General features: G+C 51.1%; 1 protein-coding gene across 2 annotated transcripts in view; it reads left to right on the forward strand.

The window, feature by feature from the left end:
• Nucleotides 1-20,073, forward strand: part of SPTBN1 (spectrin beta, non-erythrocytic 1) — a 393,630-nt gene that overhangs the window by 106,888 nt on the left and 266,669 nt on the right. Inside the window, exon 1 of one of the 2 annotated variants that reach the window (XM_068233128.1) lies at nt 19,441-19,748. The exons of the other annotated variant lie outside the window; for it this stretch is intronic. Within the exon in view, the coding sequence (XP_068089229.1) occupies nt 19,637-19,748 (112 nt within the window). The 5' untranslated portion in view covers nt 19,441-19,636. Of the gene's footprint in view, nt 1-19,440; nt 19,749-20,073 lie in introns of those variants that run through there. 2 annotated transcript variants of the gene reach the window in all.

Consider the following 20,073-nt stretch of genomic DNA (forward strand, 5'->3'; position numbering starts at 1 on the left):
ACCACTGTATCTATAGCTATTACCCATGTACTGCATCCCCTATTGCTACACCACTGTATCTATAGCTATTACCCATGTACTGCATCCCCTATTGCTACACCACTGTATCTATAGCTATTACCCATGTACTGCATCCCCTATTGCTACACCACTGTATCTATAGCTATTACCCATGTACTGCATCCCCTATTGCTACACCACTGTATCTATAGCTATTACCCATGTACTGCATCCCCTATTGCTACACCACTATATCTATAGCTACTACCCATGTACTGCATCCCCTATTGCTACACCACTATATCTATACGTATTACCCATGTACTGCATCCCCTATTGCTACACCACTATATCTATAGCTATTACCCATGTACTGCATCCCCTATTGCTACACCACTGTATCTATAGCTATTACCCATGTACTGCATCCCCTATTGCTACACCACTATATACCTATTACCCATGTACTGCATCCCCTATTGCTACACCACTGTATCTATAGCTATTACCCATGTACTGCATCCCCTATTGCTACACCACTATATACCTATTACCCATGTACTGCATCCCCTATTGCTACACCACTGTATCTATAGCTATTACCCATGTACTGCATCCCCTATTGCTACACCACTGTATCTATAGCTATTACCCATGTACTGCATCTCCTATTGCTACACCACTGTATCTATAGCTATTACCCATGTACTGCATCCCTTATTGCTACACCACTGTATCTATAGCTATTACCCATGTACTGCATCCCCTATTGCTACACCACTGTATCTATAGCTATTACCCATGTACTGCATCCCCTATTGCTACACCACTATATACCTATTACCCATGTACTGCATCCCCTATTGCTACACCACTATATACCTATTACCCATGTACTGCATCCCCTATTGCTACACCACTGTATCTATAGCTATTACCCATGTACTGCATCCCCTATTGCTACACCACTGTATCTATTGCTATTACCCATGTACTGCATCCCCTATTGCTACACCACTGTATCTATAGCTATTACCCATGTACTGCATCCCCTATTGCTACACCACTGTATCTATTGCTATTACCCATGTACTGCATCCCCTATTGCTACACCACTGTATCTATAGCTATTACCCATGTACTGCACAGCAATGAAAGCAGCTTCTGTTGGCAGTAAGTTATGTGGTTCCTGGTAAATATATCATTATCTCCAGTCTAGTAAAGTCTGCTGATTCCTCACACTGATAATAGTCCTCTCTCTCATGGTTGCTGGAGGCCGGGTGACAATGAGGCTATGGAACTGTGATGGGAGGTTCAGCATTCCTCCGGTCATCAATTCCACATTAGCTGAAGACGCACAATTCAACAGACCGCTTATTCAACAAGTGAGGATGTGATAGAAAGTCATGGCTGGCGGCTGATGTGCACATGAGAGCCTTGTGATGTGCGATCCACTTTACTGGAATGCCCTAACCATGAATCCCGAGCATGTCCTGTATCCCGCTACCGGCTGCCCACAGTGACCGCAGTCAGGGAATCAGCATGTCCTGTATCCCGCTACCGGCTGCCCACAGTGACCGCAGTCAGGGAATCAGCATGTCCTGTATCCCGCTACCGGCTGCCCACAGTGACCGCAGTCAGGGAATCAGCATGTCCTGTATCCTGCTACCGACTCCCCACAGTGACCGCAGTCAGGGAATGAGCATGTCCTGCATCCCGCTACCGGCTGCCCACAGTGACCGCAGTCAGGGAATCAGCATGTCCTGTATCCTGCTACCGGCTCCCCACAGTGACCTCAGTCAGGGAATCAGCATGTCCTGCATCCCGCTACCGGCTGCCCACAGTGACCGCAGTCAGGGAATCAGCATGTCCTGCATCCCGCTACCGGCTGCCCACCGTGACCGCAGTCAGGGAATCAGCATGTCCTGTATCCCGCTACCGACTCCCCACAGTGACCGCAGTCAGGGAATGAGCATGTCCTGCATCCCGCTACCGGCTCCCCACAGTGACCTCAGTCAGGGAATCAGCATGTCCTGTATCCCGCTACCGGCTTCCCACAGTGACCGCAGTCAGGGAATCAGCATGCCCTGTATCCTGCTACCGGCTGCCCACAGTGACCGCAGTCAGGGAATCAGCATGTCCTGTATCCTGCTACCGGCTGCCCACAGTGACCGCAGTCAGGGAATGAGCATGTCCTGCATCCCGCTACCTGCTGCCCACAGTGACCGCAGTCAGGGAATCAGCATGCCCTGTATCCTGCTACCGGCTGCCCACAGTGACCGCAGTCAGGGAATCAGCATGTCCTGTATCCTGCTACCGACTCCCCACAGTGACCGCAGTCAGGGAATGAGCATGTCCTGCCCCCCGCTACTGGATGCCCACAGTGACCGCAGTCAGGGAATCAGCATGTCCTGCATCCCGCTACCGGCTGCCCACAGTGACCGCAGTCAGGGAATCAGCATGTCCTGCATCCCGCTACCGGCTGCCCACAGTGACCGCAGTCAGGAAATCAGCATGTCCTGTATCCTGCTACCGGCTGCCCACAGTGACCGCAGTCAAGGAATGAGCATGTCCTGCATCCTGCTACCGGCTACCCACAGTGACCTCAGTCAGGGAATCAGCATGTCCTGTATCCCGCTACCGGCTGCCCACAGTGACCTCAGTCAGGGAATCAGCATGTCCTGCCCCCCGCTACCGGCTGCCCACAGTGACCGCAGTCAGGGAATCAGCATGTCCTGCCGCCCGCTACCGGCTGCCCACAGTGACCACAGTCAGGGAGAGTATATGACTATGGTAGGATTAGACTGTGAGCTTCACTCTGTAATGTGCTGCAGAAGATGTCAGTGCTATATAAATACATAATAATAATATGGTAGGACATTAGACTATGACTATGGTAGGATTAGAGTGTGAGCTCCTCTGAGGACAGTTAGTGACATGACTATGTGCTCTGTAATGTGCTGCAGGAGATGTCAGTGCTATATAAATACATATTAATAATATGGTAGGACATTGGGCTATGACTATGGTAGGATTAGATTGTGAGCTCCTCTGAGGGCAGTCAGTGACATGACTATGTACTCTGTAATGTGCTGCAGGAGATGTCAGTGCTATATAAATACATAATAATAATATGGTAGGACATTAGACTATGACTATGGCAGGATTAGAGTGTGAGCTCCTCTGAGGACAGTCAGTGATATGACTATGTACTCTGTACTCTGGGCAGCACGGTGGCGTAGTGGTTAGCTCTCTCGTCTTGCAGCGCTGGGTCCCTGGTTCGAATCCCAGCCAGGGCACTATCTGCAAAGAGTTTGTATGTTCTCTCTGTGTCTGCGTGGGTTTCCTCCGGGCACTCCGGTTTCCTCCTACATTACAAAAACATACGGATAAGTAAATTGGCCCTAGACTACAGTTCTTACACTACATAATATAGACATATGGCAATGGTAGGGATTAGATTGTGAGCTCCTTTGATGGACAGTTAGTGACAAGACAATATATATATATATATATATATATATATATATATATATATATATATACTGTACAGCGCTGTGTAATATGTCGGCGCTATATAAATACTAAATAATAATAATAATAATACAGTGCTGCAGAAGATGTCAGTGCTATGTAAATATGTAATAATATGGTAGGACATTAGGCTATGACTATGGTAGTATTAGATTGTGAGCTCCTCTGAGGACAGTCAGTGACATGACTGTGCTCTGTAATGTGCTGCAGAATATGTCACTGCTATATAAATACATAATAATAATATGGGAGGACATTAGACTATGACTATGGTAGGATTAGAGTGTGAGCTCCTCTGAGGACAGTCAGTGACATGACTATGTACTCTGTAATGTGCTGCAGAAGATGTCAGTGCTATATAAATATATAATAATATGGTAGGACAATAGACTATGGCTATGGTAGGATTAGAGTGTGAGCTCCTCTGAGGACAGTTAGTGACATGACTATGTGCTCTGTAATGTGCTGCAGAAGATGTCAGAGCTATATAAATACATATTAATAATATGGTAGGACATTGGGCTATGACTATGGTAGGATTAGATTGTGAGCTCCTCTGAGGACAGTCAGTGACATGACTATGTACTCTGTAATGTGCTGCAGAAGATGTCAGTGCTATATAAATACATAATAATAATAATATGGTAGGACATTGGACTATGACTATGGTAGGATTAGATTGTGAGCTCCTCTGAGGACAGTCAGTGACATGACTATGTGCTCTGTAATATGCTGCAGAAGATGTCAGAGCTATATAAATACATAATAATAATATGGTAGGACATTGGGCTATGACTATGGTAGGATTAGAGTGTGAGCTCCTCTGAGGACAGTCAGTGACATGACTGTGTACTCTGTAATGTGCTGCAGAAGATGTCAGTGCTATATAAATACATAATAATAATAATATGGTAGGACATTACACTATGACTATGGTAGGATTAGAGTGTGAGCTCCTCTGAGGACAGTAGGTGACATGACTATGTACTCTGTAATGTGCTGCAGGAGATGGCAGTGCTATATAAATACATAATAATAATATGGTAGGACATTAGACTATGACTATGGTAGGATTAGAGTGTGAGCTCCTCTGAGGACAGTCAGTGACATGACTATGTGCTCTGTAATGTGCTGCAGGAGATGTCAGTGCTATATAAATACATAATAATAATATGGTAGGACATTACACTATGACTATGGTAGGATTAGATTGTGAGCTCCTCTGAGGACAGTCAGTGACATGACTATGTACTCTGTAATGTGCTGCAGGAGATGTCAGTGCTATATAAATACATAATAATAATGTGGTGGGACATTAGACTATGACTATGGTAGGATTAGAGTGTGAGCTCCTCTGAGGACAGACAGTGATATGACTATGTACTCTGTAATGTGCTGCAGAAGATGTCAGTGCTATATAAATACATAATAATAATATGGTAGGACATTACACTATGACTATGGTAGGATTAGAGTGTGAGCTCCTCTGAGGGCAGTCAGTGACATGACTATGTACTCTGTAATGTGCTGCAGAAGATGTCAGTGCTATATAAATACATAATAATATGGTAGGACATTAGACTATGACTATGGTAGGATTAGAGTGTGAGCTCCTCTGAGGGCAGTCAGTGACATGACTATGTACTCTGTAATGTGCTGCAGAAGATGTCAGTGCTATATAAATACATAATAATATGGTAGGACATTAGACTATGACTATGGTAGGATTAGAGTGTGAGCTCCTCTGAGGACAGTCAGTGACATGACTATGTGCTCTGTAATGTGCTGCAGAAGATGTCAGTGCTATATAAATACATAATAATAATATGGTAGAACATTACACTATGACTATGGTAGGATTAGAGTGTGAGCTCCTCTGAGGGCAGTCAGTGACATGACTATGTACTCTGTAATGTGCTGCAGAAGATGTCAGTGCTATATAAATACATAATAATATGGTAGGACATTAGACTATGGCTATGGCAGGGATTAGATTGTGAGCTCCTCTGAGGACAGTCAGTGACATCACTATGTACTCTGTAATGTGCTGCAGAAGATGTCAGTGCTATATAAATACATAATAATAATATGGTAGGACATTACACTATGACTATGGTAGGATTAGAGTGTGAGCTCCTCTGAGGACAGTCAGTGACATGACTATGTGCTCTGTAATGTGCTGCAGAAGATGTCAGTGCTATATAAATACATAATAATAATATGGTAGGACATTAGACTATGACTATGGTAGGATTAGAGTGTGAGCTCCTCTGAGGACAGTCAGTGACATGACTATGTACTCTGTAATGTGCGGCAGAAGATGTCAGTGCTATATAAATACATAATAATAATATGGTAGAACATTACACTATGACTATGGTAGGATTAGAGTGTGAGCTCCTCTGAGGGCAGTCAGTGACATGACTATGTACTCTGTAATGTGCTGCAGAAGATGTCAGTGCTATATAAATACATAATAATAATATGGTAGAACATTACACTATGACTATGGTAGGATTAGAGTGTGAGCTCCTCTGAGGACAGTCAGTGACATGACTATGTACTCTGTAATGTGCTGCAGAAGATGTCAGTGCTATATAAATACATAATAATAATATGGTAGAACATTACACTATGACTATGGTAGGATTAGAGTGTGAGCTCCTCTGAGGACAGTCAGTGACATGACTATGTACTCTGTAATGTGCTGCAGAAGATGTCAGTGCTATATAAATACATAATAATAATATGGTAGAACATTACACTATGACTATGGTAGGATTAGAGTGTGAGCTCCTCTGAGGACAGTCAGTGACATGACTATGTATTCTGTAATGTGCTGCAGAAGATGTCAGTGCTATATAAATACATAATAATAATATGGTAGGACATTAGACTATGACTATGGTAGGATTAGAGTGTGAGCTCCTCTAGGGACAGTCAGTGACATGGCTATGTACTCTGTAATGTGCTGCAGGAGATATCAGTGCTATATAAATACATAATAATAATATGGTAGAACATTACACTATGACTATGGTAGGATTAGAGTGTGAGCTCCTCTGAGGACAGTCAGTGACATGACTATGTACTCTGTAATGTGCTGCAGAAGATGTCAGTGCTATATAAATACATAATAATAATATGGTAGGACATTAGACTATGACTATGGTAGGATTAGAGTGTGAGCTCCTCTGAGGACAGTCAGTGACATGACTATGTACTCTGTAATGTGCTGCAGGAGATGTCAGTGCTATATAAATACATAATAATAATATGGTAGGACATTACACTATGACTATGGTAGGATTAGAGTGTGAGCTCCTCTGAGGACAGTCAGTGACATGACTATGTACTGTGTAATGTGCTGCAGAAGATGTCAGTGCTATATAAATACATAATAATAATATGGTAGGACATTACACTATGACTATGGTAGGATTAGAGTGTGAGCTCCTGTGAGGACAGTCAGTGACATGACTATGTACTCTGTAATGTGCTGGCAGAAGATGTCAGTGCTATATAAATACATAATAATAATATGGGAGGACATTAGACTATGACTATGGTAGGATTAGAGTGTGAGCTCCTCTGAGGACAGTCAGTGACATGACTATGTACTCTGTAATGTGCTGCAGAAGATGTCAGTGCTATATAAATACATAATAATATGGTAGGACATTACACTATCACTATGGTAGGATTAGAGTGTGAGCTCCTCTGAGGACAGTCAGTGACATGACTATGTACTCTGTAATGTGCTGCAGAAGATGTCAGTGCTATATAAATACATAATAATATGGTAGGACATTAGACTATGACTATGGTAGGATTAGAGTGTGAGCTCCTCTGAGGGACAGTTAGAGACTCTAAGACCTCCCTACATCACTGTTTTTACGTCACAATGCTGTTAAGCATGATTGCCCCCTCTGAAATGCTGCATCCCTGTGGCCAAAATCTCAATGAATCCCTCAATGAATCTAAAAAAATTCCTGGGGCAAAAATCCACGACTTTCCTGCTGGTGGATTTTGCTGCCCGGGGAGGCAGAGCTTTGGGCTGTAGCTCCGCCTCTGCTATAGTCGGTCTGTGTGCAGATCGCCTCCTTTCCCCGCCCCTCTCTGTGAAGGAAGACTGAGAGGGGCGGGGAGAGGTGGAGATCCGTGCAGATTGACAGAGTAGAGGCAGAGGTACAGCCCAAAGCTCCGCCTCTATATGGAAGCGCGCCCCTAATCTTCCCCCGGGGATTTCAGGGGGATTACTTGAGACCGCAGCCGCAGGGATGCAGCGTTTCATGCAGGGTAATCATGTCTAATAGGATTGTGAAATAAAAACAGTGATTTAGGGAGACTTCAGACTCTCTAAGTGACAAGAATATATATTCTGTACAGTGCTGCGGAGGAGGTCAGTGCTATATAAAAATTATAATATTTATAAACCAGAAACCGTGAGAGAGAGGTTGAGAAAAGTGCTTCAGAAAATAGCATTGCTCTCTGACTAAATTAGAAGCTCTTTTGCATAGATAACAAGTGAAGTTTTTTAACTCTTCCTGTACTGGAAACAATGAAACTCTTCTTTGGTACTAATGTTGTATTTCTTAGCTGCACTACACATACCAATCATTCTACAATCATACGGTTATTCACTTCAGACTCTGGGGAAATCTGCACAGTTACTTGTGAAATGACAGCTGGATGACTCACTAACCACAAGACCATCAAACACTTCAAACTGAGTCAAATAACTGCTTGTTTTCTCATCAGCCGGCGCTTCTCATGTTCTATTACAGCAGAATAAAGCACATGGATGGAGCTTCCGTTAGCTGGCAAAGTGCACCTGTTGCTTCAGAGGGGAAATAGACTTTTTGTTAAAGAACCTAAGATGGCGAGGGAGAAGAAAATTATTCATATCTGGGGCTTCCTCCAGCCCCTCCAGGCTGATCACTGTATACATACCTGGGGCTTCCTCCAGCCCCCTCCAGGCTGATCACTGTATACATACCCGGTGCTTCCTCCAGCACCCTCCAGGCTGATCACTGTATACATACCTGGGGCTTCCTCCAGCCCCTCCAGGCTGATCACTGTATACATACCCGGGGCTTCCTCTAGCCCCTCCAGGCTGATCACTGTATACATACCTGGGGCTTCCTCCAGCCCCTCCAGGCTGATCACTGTATACATACCTGGGGCTTCCTCCAGCCCCTCCAGGCTGATCACTGTATACATACCTGGGGCTTCCTCCAGCCTCCTCCAGGCTGATCACTGTATACATACCTGGGGCTTCCTCCAGCCCCTCCAGGCTGATCACTGTATACATACCTGGGGCTTCCTCCAGCCCCTCCAGGCTGATCACTGTATACATACCCGGGGCTTCCTCTAGCCCCTCCAGGCTGATCACTGTATACATACCTGGGGCTTCCTCCAGCCCCTCCAGGCTGATCACTGTATACATACCCGGGGCTTCCTCTAGCCCCTCCAGGCTGATCACTGTATACATACCTGGGGCTTCCTCCAGCCCCTCCAGGCTGATCACTGTATACATACCCGGGGCTTCCTCTAGCCCCTCCAGGCTGATCACTGTATACATACCCGGGGCTTCCTCCAGGCTGATCACTGTATACATAACTGGGGCTTCCTCCAGGCTGATCACTGTATACATACCTGGGTCTTCCTCCAGCACCCTCCAGGCTGATCACTGTACACATACATACCTGGGGTTTCCTCCAGGCTGATCACTGTATACATACCTGGGGCTTCGTCCAGCCCCCTCCAGGTTGATCACTGTATGCATACCTGGGGTTTCCTCCAGCCCTCTCCAGGCTGATCACTCTATACATACCCGGGGCTTCCTCCAGGATGATCACTGTATACATACCTGGGGCTTCGTCCAGCCCCCTCCAGGCTGATCACTGTATACATACCCGAGGCTTCATCTAGCCCCCTCCATGCTGATCACTGTATACATACCCGGGGCTTCCTCCAACCCCCTCCAGGCTGATCACTCTTTATATACCTGGGGATTCCTCCAGCCTCCTGTAGGCTGATTACTGTATACAAGCCTGGGGCTTCCTCCAGCCTCCTCCAGGCTGATCACTGTATACATACCTGGGGTTTCCTCCAGCTCCCTCCAGACTGATCACTGTATACATACCCGGGGCTTCCTCCAGCCTCCTCCAAGCTGATCACTGTATACATACCTGGGGCTTCCTCCAGCCCCCTCCAGGCTGATCGCTGTATACATACCTGGGGATTCCTCCAGGCTGATCACTGTATACATACCTGGGGATTCCTCCAGGCTGATCACTGTATACACACCTACGTCTTCCTCCAGCCCCTCCAGACTGATCACTGTATACATACCTGGGGCTTCCTCCAGCCCCCTCCAGGCTGATCGCTGTATACATACCTGGGGATTCCTCCAGCCCCCTCCAGGCTGATCGCTGTATACATACCTGGGGATTCCTCCAGGCTGATCACTGTATACATACCTGGGGATTCCTCCAGGCTGATCACTGTATACACACCTACGTCTTCCTCCAGCCCCTCCAGACTGATCACTGTATACATACCCAGGACTTGTACACAGCTGCCCACTCACTGCAGTGAAGGAGACGCTTGAAAGGATTTAGGGGTTTCTGGTTATTCCTGAAGTCAGATTTCAGTGCAGGTTTGGAGCACCCCCGGTGGTGGGATGAGAAGCTGCAGGTTTGGAGCTCCCCCGGTGGTGGGATGAGAAGCTGCAGGTTTGGAGCGCCCCCGGTGGTGGGATGAGAAGCTGCAGGTTTGGAGCACCCCCGGTGGTGGGATGAGAAGCTGCAGGTTTGGAGCTCCCCCGGTGGTGGGATGAGAAGCGGCAGGTTTGGAGCGCCCCCGGTGGTGGGATGAGAAGCTGCAGGTTTGGAGCACCCCCGGTGGTGAGATGAGAAGCTGCAGGTTTGGAGCTCCCCCGGTGGTGGGATGAGAAGCTGCAGGTTTGGAGCGCCCCCGGTGATGGGATGAGAAGCTGCAGGTTTGGAGCGCCCCCGATGGTGGGATGAGAAGCTGCAGGTTTGGAGCGCCCCCGGTGGTGGGATGAGAAGCTGCAGGTTTGGAGCTCCCCCAGTGGTGAGATGAGAAGCTGCAGGTTTGGAGCGCCCCCGGTGGTAGGATGAGAAGCTGCAGGTTTGGAGCGCCCCCGGTGGTGGGATGAGAGGCCGCAGGTTTGGAGCGCCCCCGGTGGTGGGATGAGAAGCTGCAGGTTCGGAGCGCCCCCAGTGGTGGGATGAGAGGCTGCAGCTCCTGTGGTTTCTCACACTTGTGGTTGGGGATATTTGCTGCAGGTTTGGAGTGCCCCCGGTGGTGAGATGAGAAGCTGCAGGTTTGGAGCACCCCCGGTGGTGAGATGAGAAGCTGCAGGTTTGGAGCGCCCCCGGTGGTAGGATGAGCAGCTGCAGGTTTGGAGCTCCCCCAGTGGTGGGATGAGAAGCTGCAGGTTTGGAGTGCCCCCGGTGGTGAGATGAGAAGCTGCAGGTTTGGAGCACCCCCGGTGGTGAGATGAGAAGCTGCAGGTTTGGAGCGCCCCCGGTGGTAGGATGAGCAGCTGCAGGTTTGGAGCTCCCCCAGTGGTGGGATGAGAAGCTGCAGGTTTGGAGCGCCCCTGGTGGTGGGATGAGAGGCTGCAGGTTTGGAGCGCCCCCGGTGGTGGGATGAGAGGCTGCAGCTCCTGTGGTTTCTCACACTTGGGGTTGGGGATATTTGCTGCAGGTTTGGAGCTCCCCTGGTGGTGAGATGAGAAGCTGCAGGTTTGGAGCACCCCCGGTGGTGAGATGAGAAGCTGCAGGTTTGGAGCGCTCCCGGTGGTAGGATGAGAAGCTGCAGGTTTGGAGCTCCCCCAGTGGTGGTATGAGAAGCTGCAGGTTTGGAGCGCCCCCGGTGGTGGGATGAGAGGCTGCAGGTTTGGAGCACCCCCGGTGGTGGGATAAGAAGCTGCAGGTTTGGAGCACCCCCGGTGGTGGGATGAGAAGCTGCAGGTTTGGAGCGCCCCCGATGGTGGGATGAGAAGCTGCAGGTTTGGAGCACCCCCGGTGGTGGGATGAGAGGCTGCAGGTTTGGAGCGCCCCCAGTGGTGGGATGAGAGGCTGCAGCTCCTGTGGTTTCTCACACTTGGGGTTGGGGATATTTGCTGCAGGTTTGGAGTGCCCCCGGTGGTGAGATGAGAAGCTGCAGGTTTGGAGCACCCCCGGTGGTGAGATGAGAAGCTGCAGGTTTGGAGCTCCCCCGGTGGTGGGATGAGAAGCTGCAGGTTTGGAGCGCCCCCGGTGGTGGGATGAGAAGCTGCAGGTTTGGAGCACCCCCGGTGGTGAGATGAGAAGCTGCAGGTTTGGAGCTCCCCCGGTAGTGGGATGAGAAGCTGCAGCTCCTGTGGTTTCTCATACTTGTGGTTGGGGATATTCGCTGCAGGTTTGGAGCGCCCCCGGTGGTAGGATGAGAAGCTGCAGGTTTGGAGCTCCCCCAGTGGTGGGATGAGAAGCTGCAGGTTTGGAGCGCCCCCGGTGGTGGGATGAGAAGCTGCAGGTTTGGAGCACCCCCGGTGGTGAGATGAGAAGCTGCAGGTTTGGAGCGCCCCCGGTGGTGGGATGAGAAGCTGCAGGTTTGGAGCACCCCCGGTGGTGAGATGAGAAGCTGCAGGTTTGGAGCTCCCCCAGTGGTGGGATGAGAAGCTGCAGGTTTGGAGCTCCCCCAGTGGTGGGATGAGAAGCTGCAGGTTTGGAGCGCCCCCGGTGGTGGGATGAGAGGCTGCAGGTTTGGAGCACCCCCAGTGGTGGGATGAGAAGCTGCAGGTTTGGAGCGCCCCCGGTGGTGGGATGAGAAGCTGCAGCTCCTGTGGTTTCTCATACTTGTGGTTGGGGATATTCGCTGCAGGTTTGGAGCGCCCCCGGTGGTAGAATGAGAAGCTGCAGGTTTGGAGCTCCCCCAGTGGTGGGATGAGAAGCTGCAGGTTTGGAGCGCCCCCGGTGGTGGGATGAGAGGCTGCAGGTTTGGAGCACCCCCAGTGGTGGGATGAGAAGCTGCAGGTTTGGAGCGCCCCCGGTGGTGGGATGAGAAGCTGCAGCTCCTGTGGTTTCTCACACTTGGGGTTGGGGATATTTGCTGCAGGTTTGGAGCTCCCCCGCTGGTGAGATGAGAAGCTGCAGATTTAGAGCGCCCCCGGTGGTGGGATGAGAAGCTGCAGCTCCTGTGGTTTCTCATACTTGTGGTTGGGGATATTCGCTGCAGGTTTGGAGCGCCCCCGGTGGTAGGATGAGAAGCTGCAGGTTTGGAGCTCCCCCAGTGGTGGGATGAGAAGCTGCAGGTTTGGAGCGCCCCCGGTGGTGGGATGAGAAGCTGCAGGTTTGGAGCTCCCCCAGTGGTGGGATGAGAAGCTGCAGGTTTGGAGCGCCCCCGGTGGTGGGATGAGAGGCTGCAGGTTTGGAGCACCCCCGGTGGTGAGATGAGAAGCTGCAGGTTTGGAGCTCCCCCAGTGGTGGGATGAGAAGCTGCAGGTTTGGAGCGCCCCCGAGGGTGGGATGAGAAGCTGCAGGTTTGGAGCACCCCCGGTGGTGAGATGAGAAGCTGCAGGTTTGGAGCGCCCCCGGTGGTAGGATGAGAAGCTGCAGGTTTGGAGCTCCCCCAGTGGTGGGATGAGAAGCTGCAGGTTTGGAGCGCTCCTGGTGGTGGGATGAGAGGCTGCAGGTTTGGAGCGCCTCCAGTGGTGGGATGAGAAGCTGCAGCTCCTGTGGTTTCTCATACTTGTGGTTGGGGATATTCGCTGCAGGTTTGGAGCGCCCCCGGTGGTAGGATGAGAAGCTGCAGGTTTGGAGCTCCCCCAGTGGTGGGATGAGAAGCTGCAGATTTGGAGCGCCCCCGGTGGTGGGATGAGAGGCTGCAGGTTTGGAGCACCCCCGGTGGTGAGATGAGAAGCTGCAGGTTTGGAGCGCCCCCGGTGGTAGGATGAGAAGCTGCAGGTTTGGAGCTCCCCCAGTGGTGGGATGAGAAGCTGCAGGTTTGGAGCGCTTCCGGTGGTGGGATGAGAGGCTGCAGGTTTGGAGCTCCCCCGGTGGTGGGATGAGAGGCTGCAGCTCCTGTGGTTTCTCATACTTGTGGTTGGGGATATTTGCTGCAGGTTTGGAGCTCCCCTGGTGGTGGGATGAGAGGCTGCAGGTTTGGAGCGCCCCCGGTGGTGGGATGAGAAGCTGCAGGTTCGGAGCGCCCCCAGTGGTGGGATGAGAAGCTGCAGCTCCTGTGGTTTCTCATACTTGTGGTTGGGGATATTTGCTGCAGGTTTGGAGCGCCCCCAGTGGTGGGATGAGAGGCTGCAGGTTCGGAGCGCCCCTGGTGGTGGGATGAGAAGCTGCAGCTCCTGTGGTTTCTCATACTTGTGGTTGGGGATATTTGCAGGTTTCTATACATTACAGGTCACTGAGCCTCACCTGCCCGTCTCCTGGAATGTGCCCAGCCCTGTATAAAGCTACCCTGCAGATTATACTAATATTGACTTGCACATTCCTCCTCCTCTATGATGGAAATACAGCAGCAATGTGGCCTGCGCACCATCCCTGCAGGTGAATGACCCTGAATACCGCCATCCGCAGTCTTTCTGTTTTATCTACTTCCAGGCTTGGTGAGCCGCCTGCTGCTGTGGAGGTTGTGTGCAGAGGGTGGAGCTATGTACTTGTGTCAGGTGACGTGCTGCCCCTGTGACACAGAGTCCACTATCCCTCAGATCAGTGGAATGTGGTCAGGTGACGTGGTGCCCCTGTGACACAGAGAGTCCACAATACCTCAGAACAGTGGAATGTGGTCAGGTGACGTGGTGCCCCTGTGGCACAGTCCACAATCCCTCAGAACAGTGGAATGTGGTCAGGTGACGTGGTGCCCCTGTGGCACAGTCCACAATCCCTCAGAACAGTGGAATGTGGTCAGGTGACATGGTGCCCCTGTGGCACAGAGAGTCCACAATCCCTCAGATCAGTGGAATGTGGTCAGGTGACGTGGTGCCCCTGTGGCACAGAGTCCACAATCCCTCAGAACAGTGGAATGTGGTCAGGTGACGTGGTGCCCCTGTGGCACAGTCCACAATACCTCAGAACAGTGGAATGTGGTCAGGTGACGTGGTGCCCCTGTGGCACAGTCCACAATCCCTCAGAACAGTGGAATGTGGTCAGGTGACATGGTGCCCCTGTGGCACAGAGTCCACTATCCCTCAAAACAGTGGAATGTGGTCAGGTGACATGGTGCCCCTGTGGCACAGAGAGTCCACAATCCCTCAGATCAGTGGAATGTGGTCAGGTGACATGGTGCCCTGTGACACAGAGAGTCCACAATCCCTCAGATCATTGGAATGTGGTCAGGTGACGTGGTGCCCTGTGACAGAGAGTCCACAATACCTCAGAACAGTGGAATGTGGTCAGGTGACGTGGTGCCCCTGTGACAGAGAGTCCACAATCCCTCAGATCAGTGGAATGTGGGCAGGTGACATGGTGCCCCTGTGGCACAGAGAGTCCACAATCCCTCAGATCAGTGGAATGTGGTCAGGTGACGTGGTGCCCCGTGACACAGAGAGTCCACAATCCCTCAGATCAGTGGAATGTGGTCAGGTGACATGGTGCCCCTGTGGCACAGAGAGCCCACAATCCATCAGAACAGTGGAATGTGGTCAGGTGACGTGGTGCCCCTGTGACAGAGAGTCCACAATCCCTCAGATCAGTGGAATGTGGTCAGGTGACGTGGTGCCCCGTGACACAGAGAGTCCACAATCCCTCAGATCAGTGGAATGTGGTCAGGTGACATGGTGCCCCTGTGGCACAGAGTCCACTATCCCTCAGATCAGTGGAATGTGGTCAGGTGACGTGGTGCACCTGTGGCACAGAGAGTCCACAATCCCTCAGATCAGTGGAATGTGGTCAGGTGACGTGGTGCCCCTGTGGCACAGAGTCCACAATCCATCAGATCAGTGGAATGTGGTCAGGTGACGTGGTGCCCTGTGGCACAGAGAGTCCACAATCCCTCAGAACAGTGGAATTTGGTCAGGTGACATGGTGCCCTGTGACACAGATAGTCCACAATACCTCAGAACAGTGGAATTTGGTCAGGTGACGTAGTGCCCTGTGGCACAGAGAGTCCAGAATCCATCAGATCAGTGGAATGTGGTCAGGTGACATGGTGCCCTGTGACACAGATAGTCCACAATACCTCAGAACAGTGGAATGTGGTCAGGTGACATGGTGCCCTGTGGCACAGAGAGTCCAGAATCCATCAGAACAGTGGAATGTGGTCAGGTGACGTGGTGCCCCTGTGGCACAGAGAGTCCACAATCCCTCAGATCAGTGGAATGTGGTCAGGTGACGTGGTGCCCCTGTGGCACAGAGTCCACAATCCATCAGATCAGTGGAATGTGGTCAGGTGACATGGTGCCCTGTGACACAGTCCACAATCCCTCAGATCAGTGGAATGTGGTCAGGTGACGTGGTGCCCCGTGACACAAAGAGTCCACAATCCCTCAGATCAGTGGAATGTGGTCAGGTGACGTAGTGCCCTGTGGCACAGAGAGTCCAGAATCCATCAGATCAGTGGAATGTGGTCAGGTGACATGGTGCCCCTGTGGCACAGAGTCCACTATAGCAACAAAAATTATTTGTCTATCTCAACTCACCCGTAAATACCGTTCATAACTGTATTTAAACAGGAGCAGCTGCATGTACAAGTAGGTCAATTATCTTAGAAAAAAGCTCATGCTGCCGCTCAGAACTTGAAAAATGTATGAAACCTTTATTAAGCACAACAATAAATCACTGACCACCCTAAAAACAATTGACACAGAGAGTCCACTATCCCTCAGAACAGTGGAATGTGGTCAGGTGACATGGTGCCCCTGTGGCACAGAGAGTCCACAATCCCTCAGAACAGTGGAATGTGGTCAGGTGACGTGGCGATGTCATCACTGGTCCCCGCAACTGGCGATGTCCTCACTGGTCCGCCCAACTGGCGATGTCCTCACTGGTCCGCCCAACTGGCGATGTCCTCACTGGTCCGCCCAACTGGCGATGTCCTCACTGGTCCCCCCAACTGGCGATGTCATCACTGGTCCCCCCAACTGGCGATGTCCTCACTGGTCCGCCCGACTCGCTAGGCCTTCACTGGTCCCCCCAACTGGCGATGTCATCACTGGTCCGCCTGACTTGTGATACCATAGCTGGTTTTTTAAAGTGACTAAAGGTGGCGAAGTGCTGGTGTTGGACAGTGGAAAATGCTGCACCCCTCAATTGGGAAAACCTTTTCTTGTTTCGAATCAGAAATCGATAAGGTGGAGATCTTCCTGATCGCTGCGCCATAAGCTTAGTGATTGTGCTATTTGTTTGTGAACCATGCAGGAGGGCGGAGGCGCAGAAATAAAAATCTCTGCGAATATAAAGACATAAATACATGAGGCATCTTCCCTCCCCAGATGAGCCAACCAGGGGTTACATCAGATCAGATTTATTCATCTCATGGCGTTTGTCGTTTCTCCGCACGTTCCTTAGCTCAGTAAAGTGACTTGGGGAATTCAGTTTGCAGCCTGGGTGCCATTTTTGTCACACAGGCTAGCGTGGTTCCCCCACAGGGACAGCCCCGGCTTCCACATAATAATGTGGTCCCCACTTAGGCTGATTGACACTTTAATAAACAGTTTTGCTACAATAACAGCACTTTTTCTTTGCTTTCAGGCTCATTGCCACATCTCACTGCGATCACACGTAGAATTTTTATTTTGAGTTTGGCCGTTGGGTTGTAGCTGTCAATGTAGTTGTGGGCATCTTCCCAGTGACAGGTCCTCTTCAGCTCTCCTTTGTATTGTTCCTGTGTTCCAGTTCAATGTGATTACCTGGAATCCTGAGCACATAATCACCTTCTCTCTGGCAGCGCTGGTCGCAGTCCCCTCACATGCACTGATGGCCTCCCCCGGATGACACATGAGTGACAGCAGCCTCCCTCGGAGGATAGACTCCCCAGCACACGCATGTGACAGCAGCCATAGCAGGATAGACTCCCCAGCACATGTATGTGACAGCAGCCATAGCCTCTCTCGGAGGATAGACTCTCCAGCACATGTATGTGACAGCAGCCTCCCCTGGAGGATAGACTCTCCAGCACACATACGTGACAGCAGCAATAGCCTCCCTCGGAGGATAGACTCCCCAGCACATGTATGTGACAGCAGCCTCCCCCGGAGGATAGTCTCTCCAGCACATGCATGTGACAGCAGCCATAGCCTCTCCTGGAGGACAGACTCTCCAGCACATGTATGTGACAGCAGCCTCTCCAGGAGGATAGACTCTCCAGCACATGTATGTGACAGCAGCCTCTCCTGGAGGATAGACTCCCCAGCACACGCATGTGACAGCAACCTCCGCCAGAGGATAGACTCTCCAGCACATGTATGTGACAGCAGCCTCTCCTGGATGATAGACTCCCCAGCACACGCATGTGACAGCAGCCTCCCTCAGAGGATAGTCTCCCCAGCACACGCATGTGACAGCAGCCTCCCTCAGAGGATAGACTCCCCAGCACACGCATGTGACAGCAGCCTCTCCTGGAGGATAGATTCTCTCCAGCACACGCATGTAACAGCAGCCTCTCTAGGAGGATAGACTCCCCAGCACACGCATGTGACAGCAGCCATAGCCTCTCCTGGAGGATAGACTCCCCAGCACATGTATGTGACAGCAGCCTCCCCTGGAGGACAGACTCCCCAGCACACGCATGTGACAGCAGCCTCTCCTGGAGGATAGACTCCCCAGCACACGTATGTGACAGCAGCCTCTCCTGGATGATAGACTCCCCAGCACACGCATGTGACAGCAGCCTCCCTCAGAGGATAGCCTCCCAAGCACACGCATGTGACAGCAGCCTCTCTCGGAGGATAGACTCCCCAGCACACGTATGTGACAGCAGCCTCTCCTTGAGGACAGACTCTCCAGCACACGTATGTGACAGCAGCCTCTCCTGGAGGACAGACTCCCCAGCACACGCATGTGACAGCAGCCTCCCCTGGAGTATAGACTCTGCAGCACACGCATGTGACAGCAGCCTCTCCTGGAGGATAGACTCCCCAGCACACGTATGTGACAGCAGCCTCTCCTGGAGGATAGACTCCCCAGCACACGTATGTGACAGCAGCCTCTCCTGGAGGACAGACTCCCCAGCACATGTGACTGCAGCCTCTCATGGAGGATAGACTCCCCAGCACACGCATGTGAAAGCAGCCTCCCTCAGAGGATAGACTCCCCAGCACACTCATGTGACAGCAGCCTCTCCTGGAGGACAGACTCCCCAGCACACGTATGTGACAGCAGCCTCTCCTGGAGGATAGACTCTCCAGCACACGCATGTGACAGCAGCCTCTCCTGGAGGACAGACTCCCCAGCACATGTATGTGACAGCAGCCTCTCCTGGAGGACAGACTCTCCAGCACATGTATGTGACAGGCAGGCAGGGAGAGCAGCTTCCTCTTGATGGTAATCTGAGACTTTTCCGTTACATGAGGCTCTCAAACAAAAGCTTGTAATTCCATCAGCTTTGTTGTGGAGCGTACATTGTGTGCAGCCACGCTAGCAGAGCCCCCTGTGCAGCCAGCCTCTGACCCCCATCCACTCCTGTGTCCTCAGACTTGCTGCTGTTAGGGGGGAAGCCCTCCACCCTCTCCTGGGCAGCTTTGGTACAGCCTCCTTTACAATGTCTTATGCTAATCAAGTGACATCACCACTAAATACACAGAGTGGCTTCTGATTAAGTGGCAGAGCAGCCAGGCGTGTGGAGGTGCAGGAGGTGCAGGAGGTGGATTGTGGCTGGGAACTCCCTGGCGTGCTGAGGTCTCCCCCCTCCCGTGTGCTGCTCTGAGCCCCCCTGCGTCCTGCACTGACCCCCCCCCCCCCCCCCCCCATTGGAGATGGAAAGCCTGGCTGGTACTTGTAGTGCTCACATCCTGACCTAGACTTCCTGCTGGATTTTTCACACTTGATTTAACCCTTTGCGTTCTGCGCCTCTGAGCTGTCTGGATATTTGTTTGGAGGTCTCTGCAGTTTATGAATCTCATAGCTCTCCGACTCCAATGGAGCTGCAAAGGACCTCTAGCTTATCAGGGCCATTGTCCGCTCCGGGATACACAGCACAGGTCCCCTTCAACTACAACCAGCTAGAGGGGAGGTTCAAGCAGTTACAAGGTAAGCTGCCGCATTGCTGGCCTTGTTGTTGGGTTGCTATGAGATGTGTGTGAATTATGCAAGGCATACTGACAGCGCTGGAAATCTGGCCTCATTGCATTCATCCTGCTTTATCTGTAATGTGAGTGTAATAAATCTCACAGCTCACTGGCTGTCAGTCCTGTGCTCACAGACCCCCATGCTGAGGAATGGCTGGGGGGAGACAATGGATGGGAAGGAGGGCTCTTTTGTGTGGCATCTGCTGGGGACAGCCCAGGGCAGTGACATGGCAGCCATTGAGAGATAAGCTTTACCTGCCAGGCCACTGCTGTGACAGTTCCCAGGG

The sequence above is a fragment of the Hyperolius riggenbachi genome, chromosome 4 (genome assembly GCF_040937935.1).
Source record: "Hyperolius riggenbachi isolate aHypRig1 chromosome 4, aHypRig1.pri, whole genome shotgun sequence".
Classification (NCBI taxonomy): Eukaryota; Metazoa; Chordata; class Amphibia; order Anura; family Hyperoliidae; genus Hyperolius; species Hyperolius riggenbachi.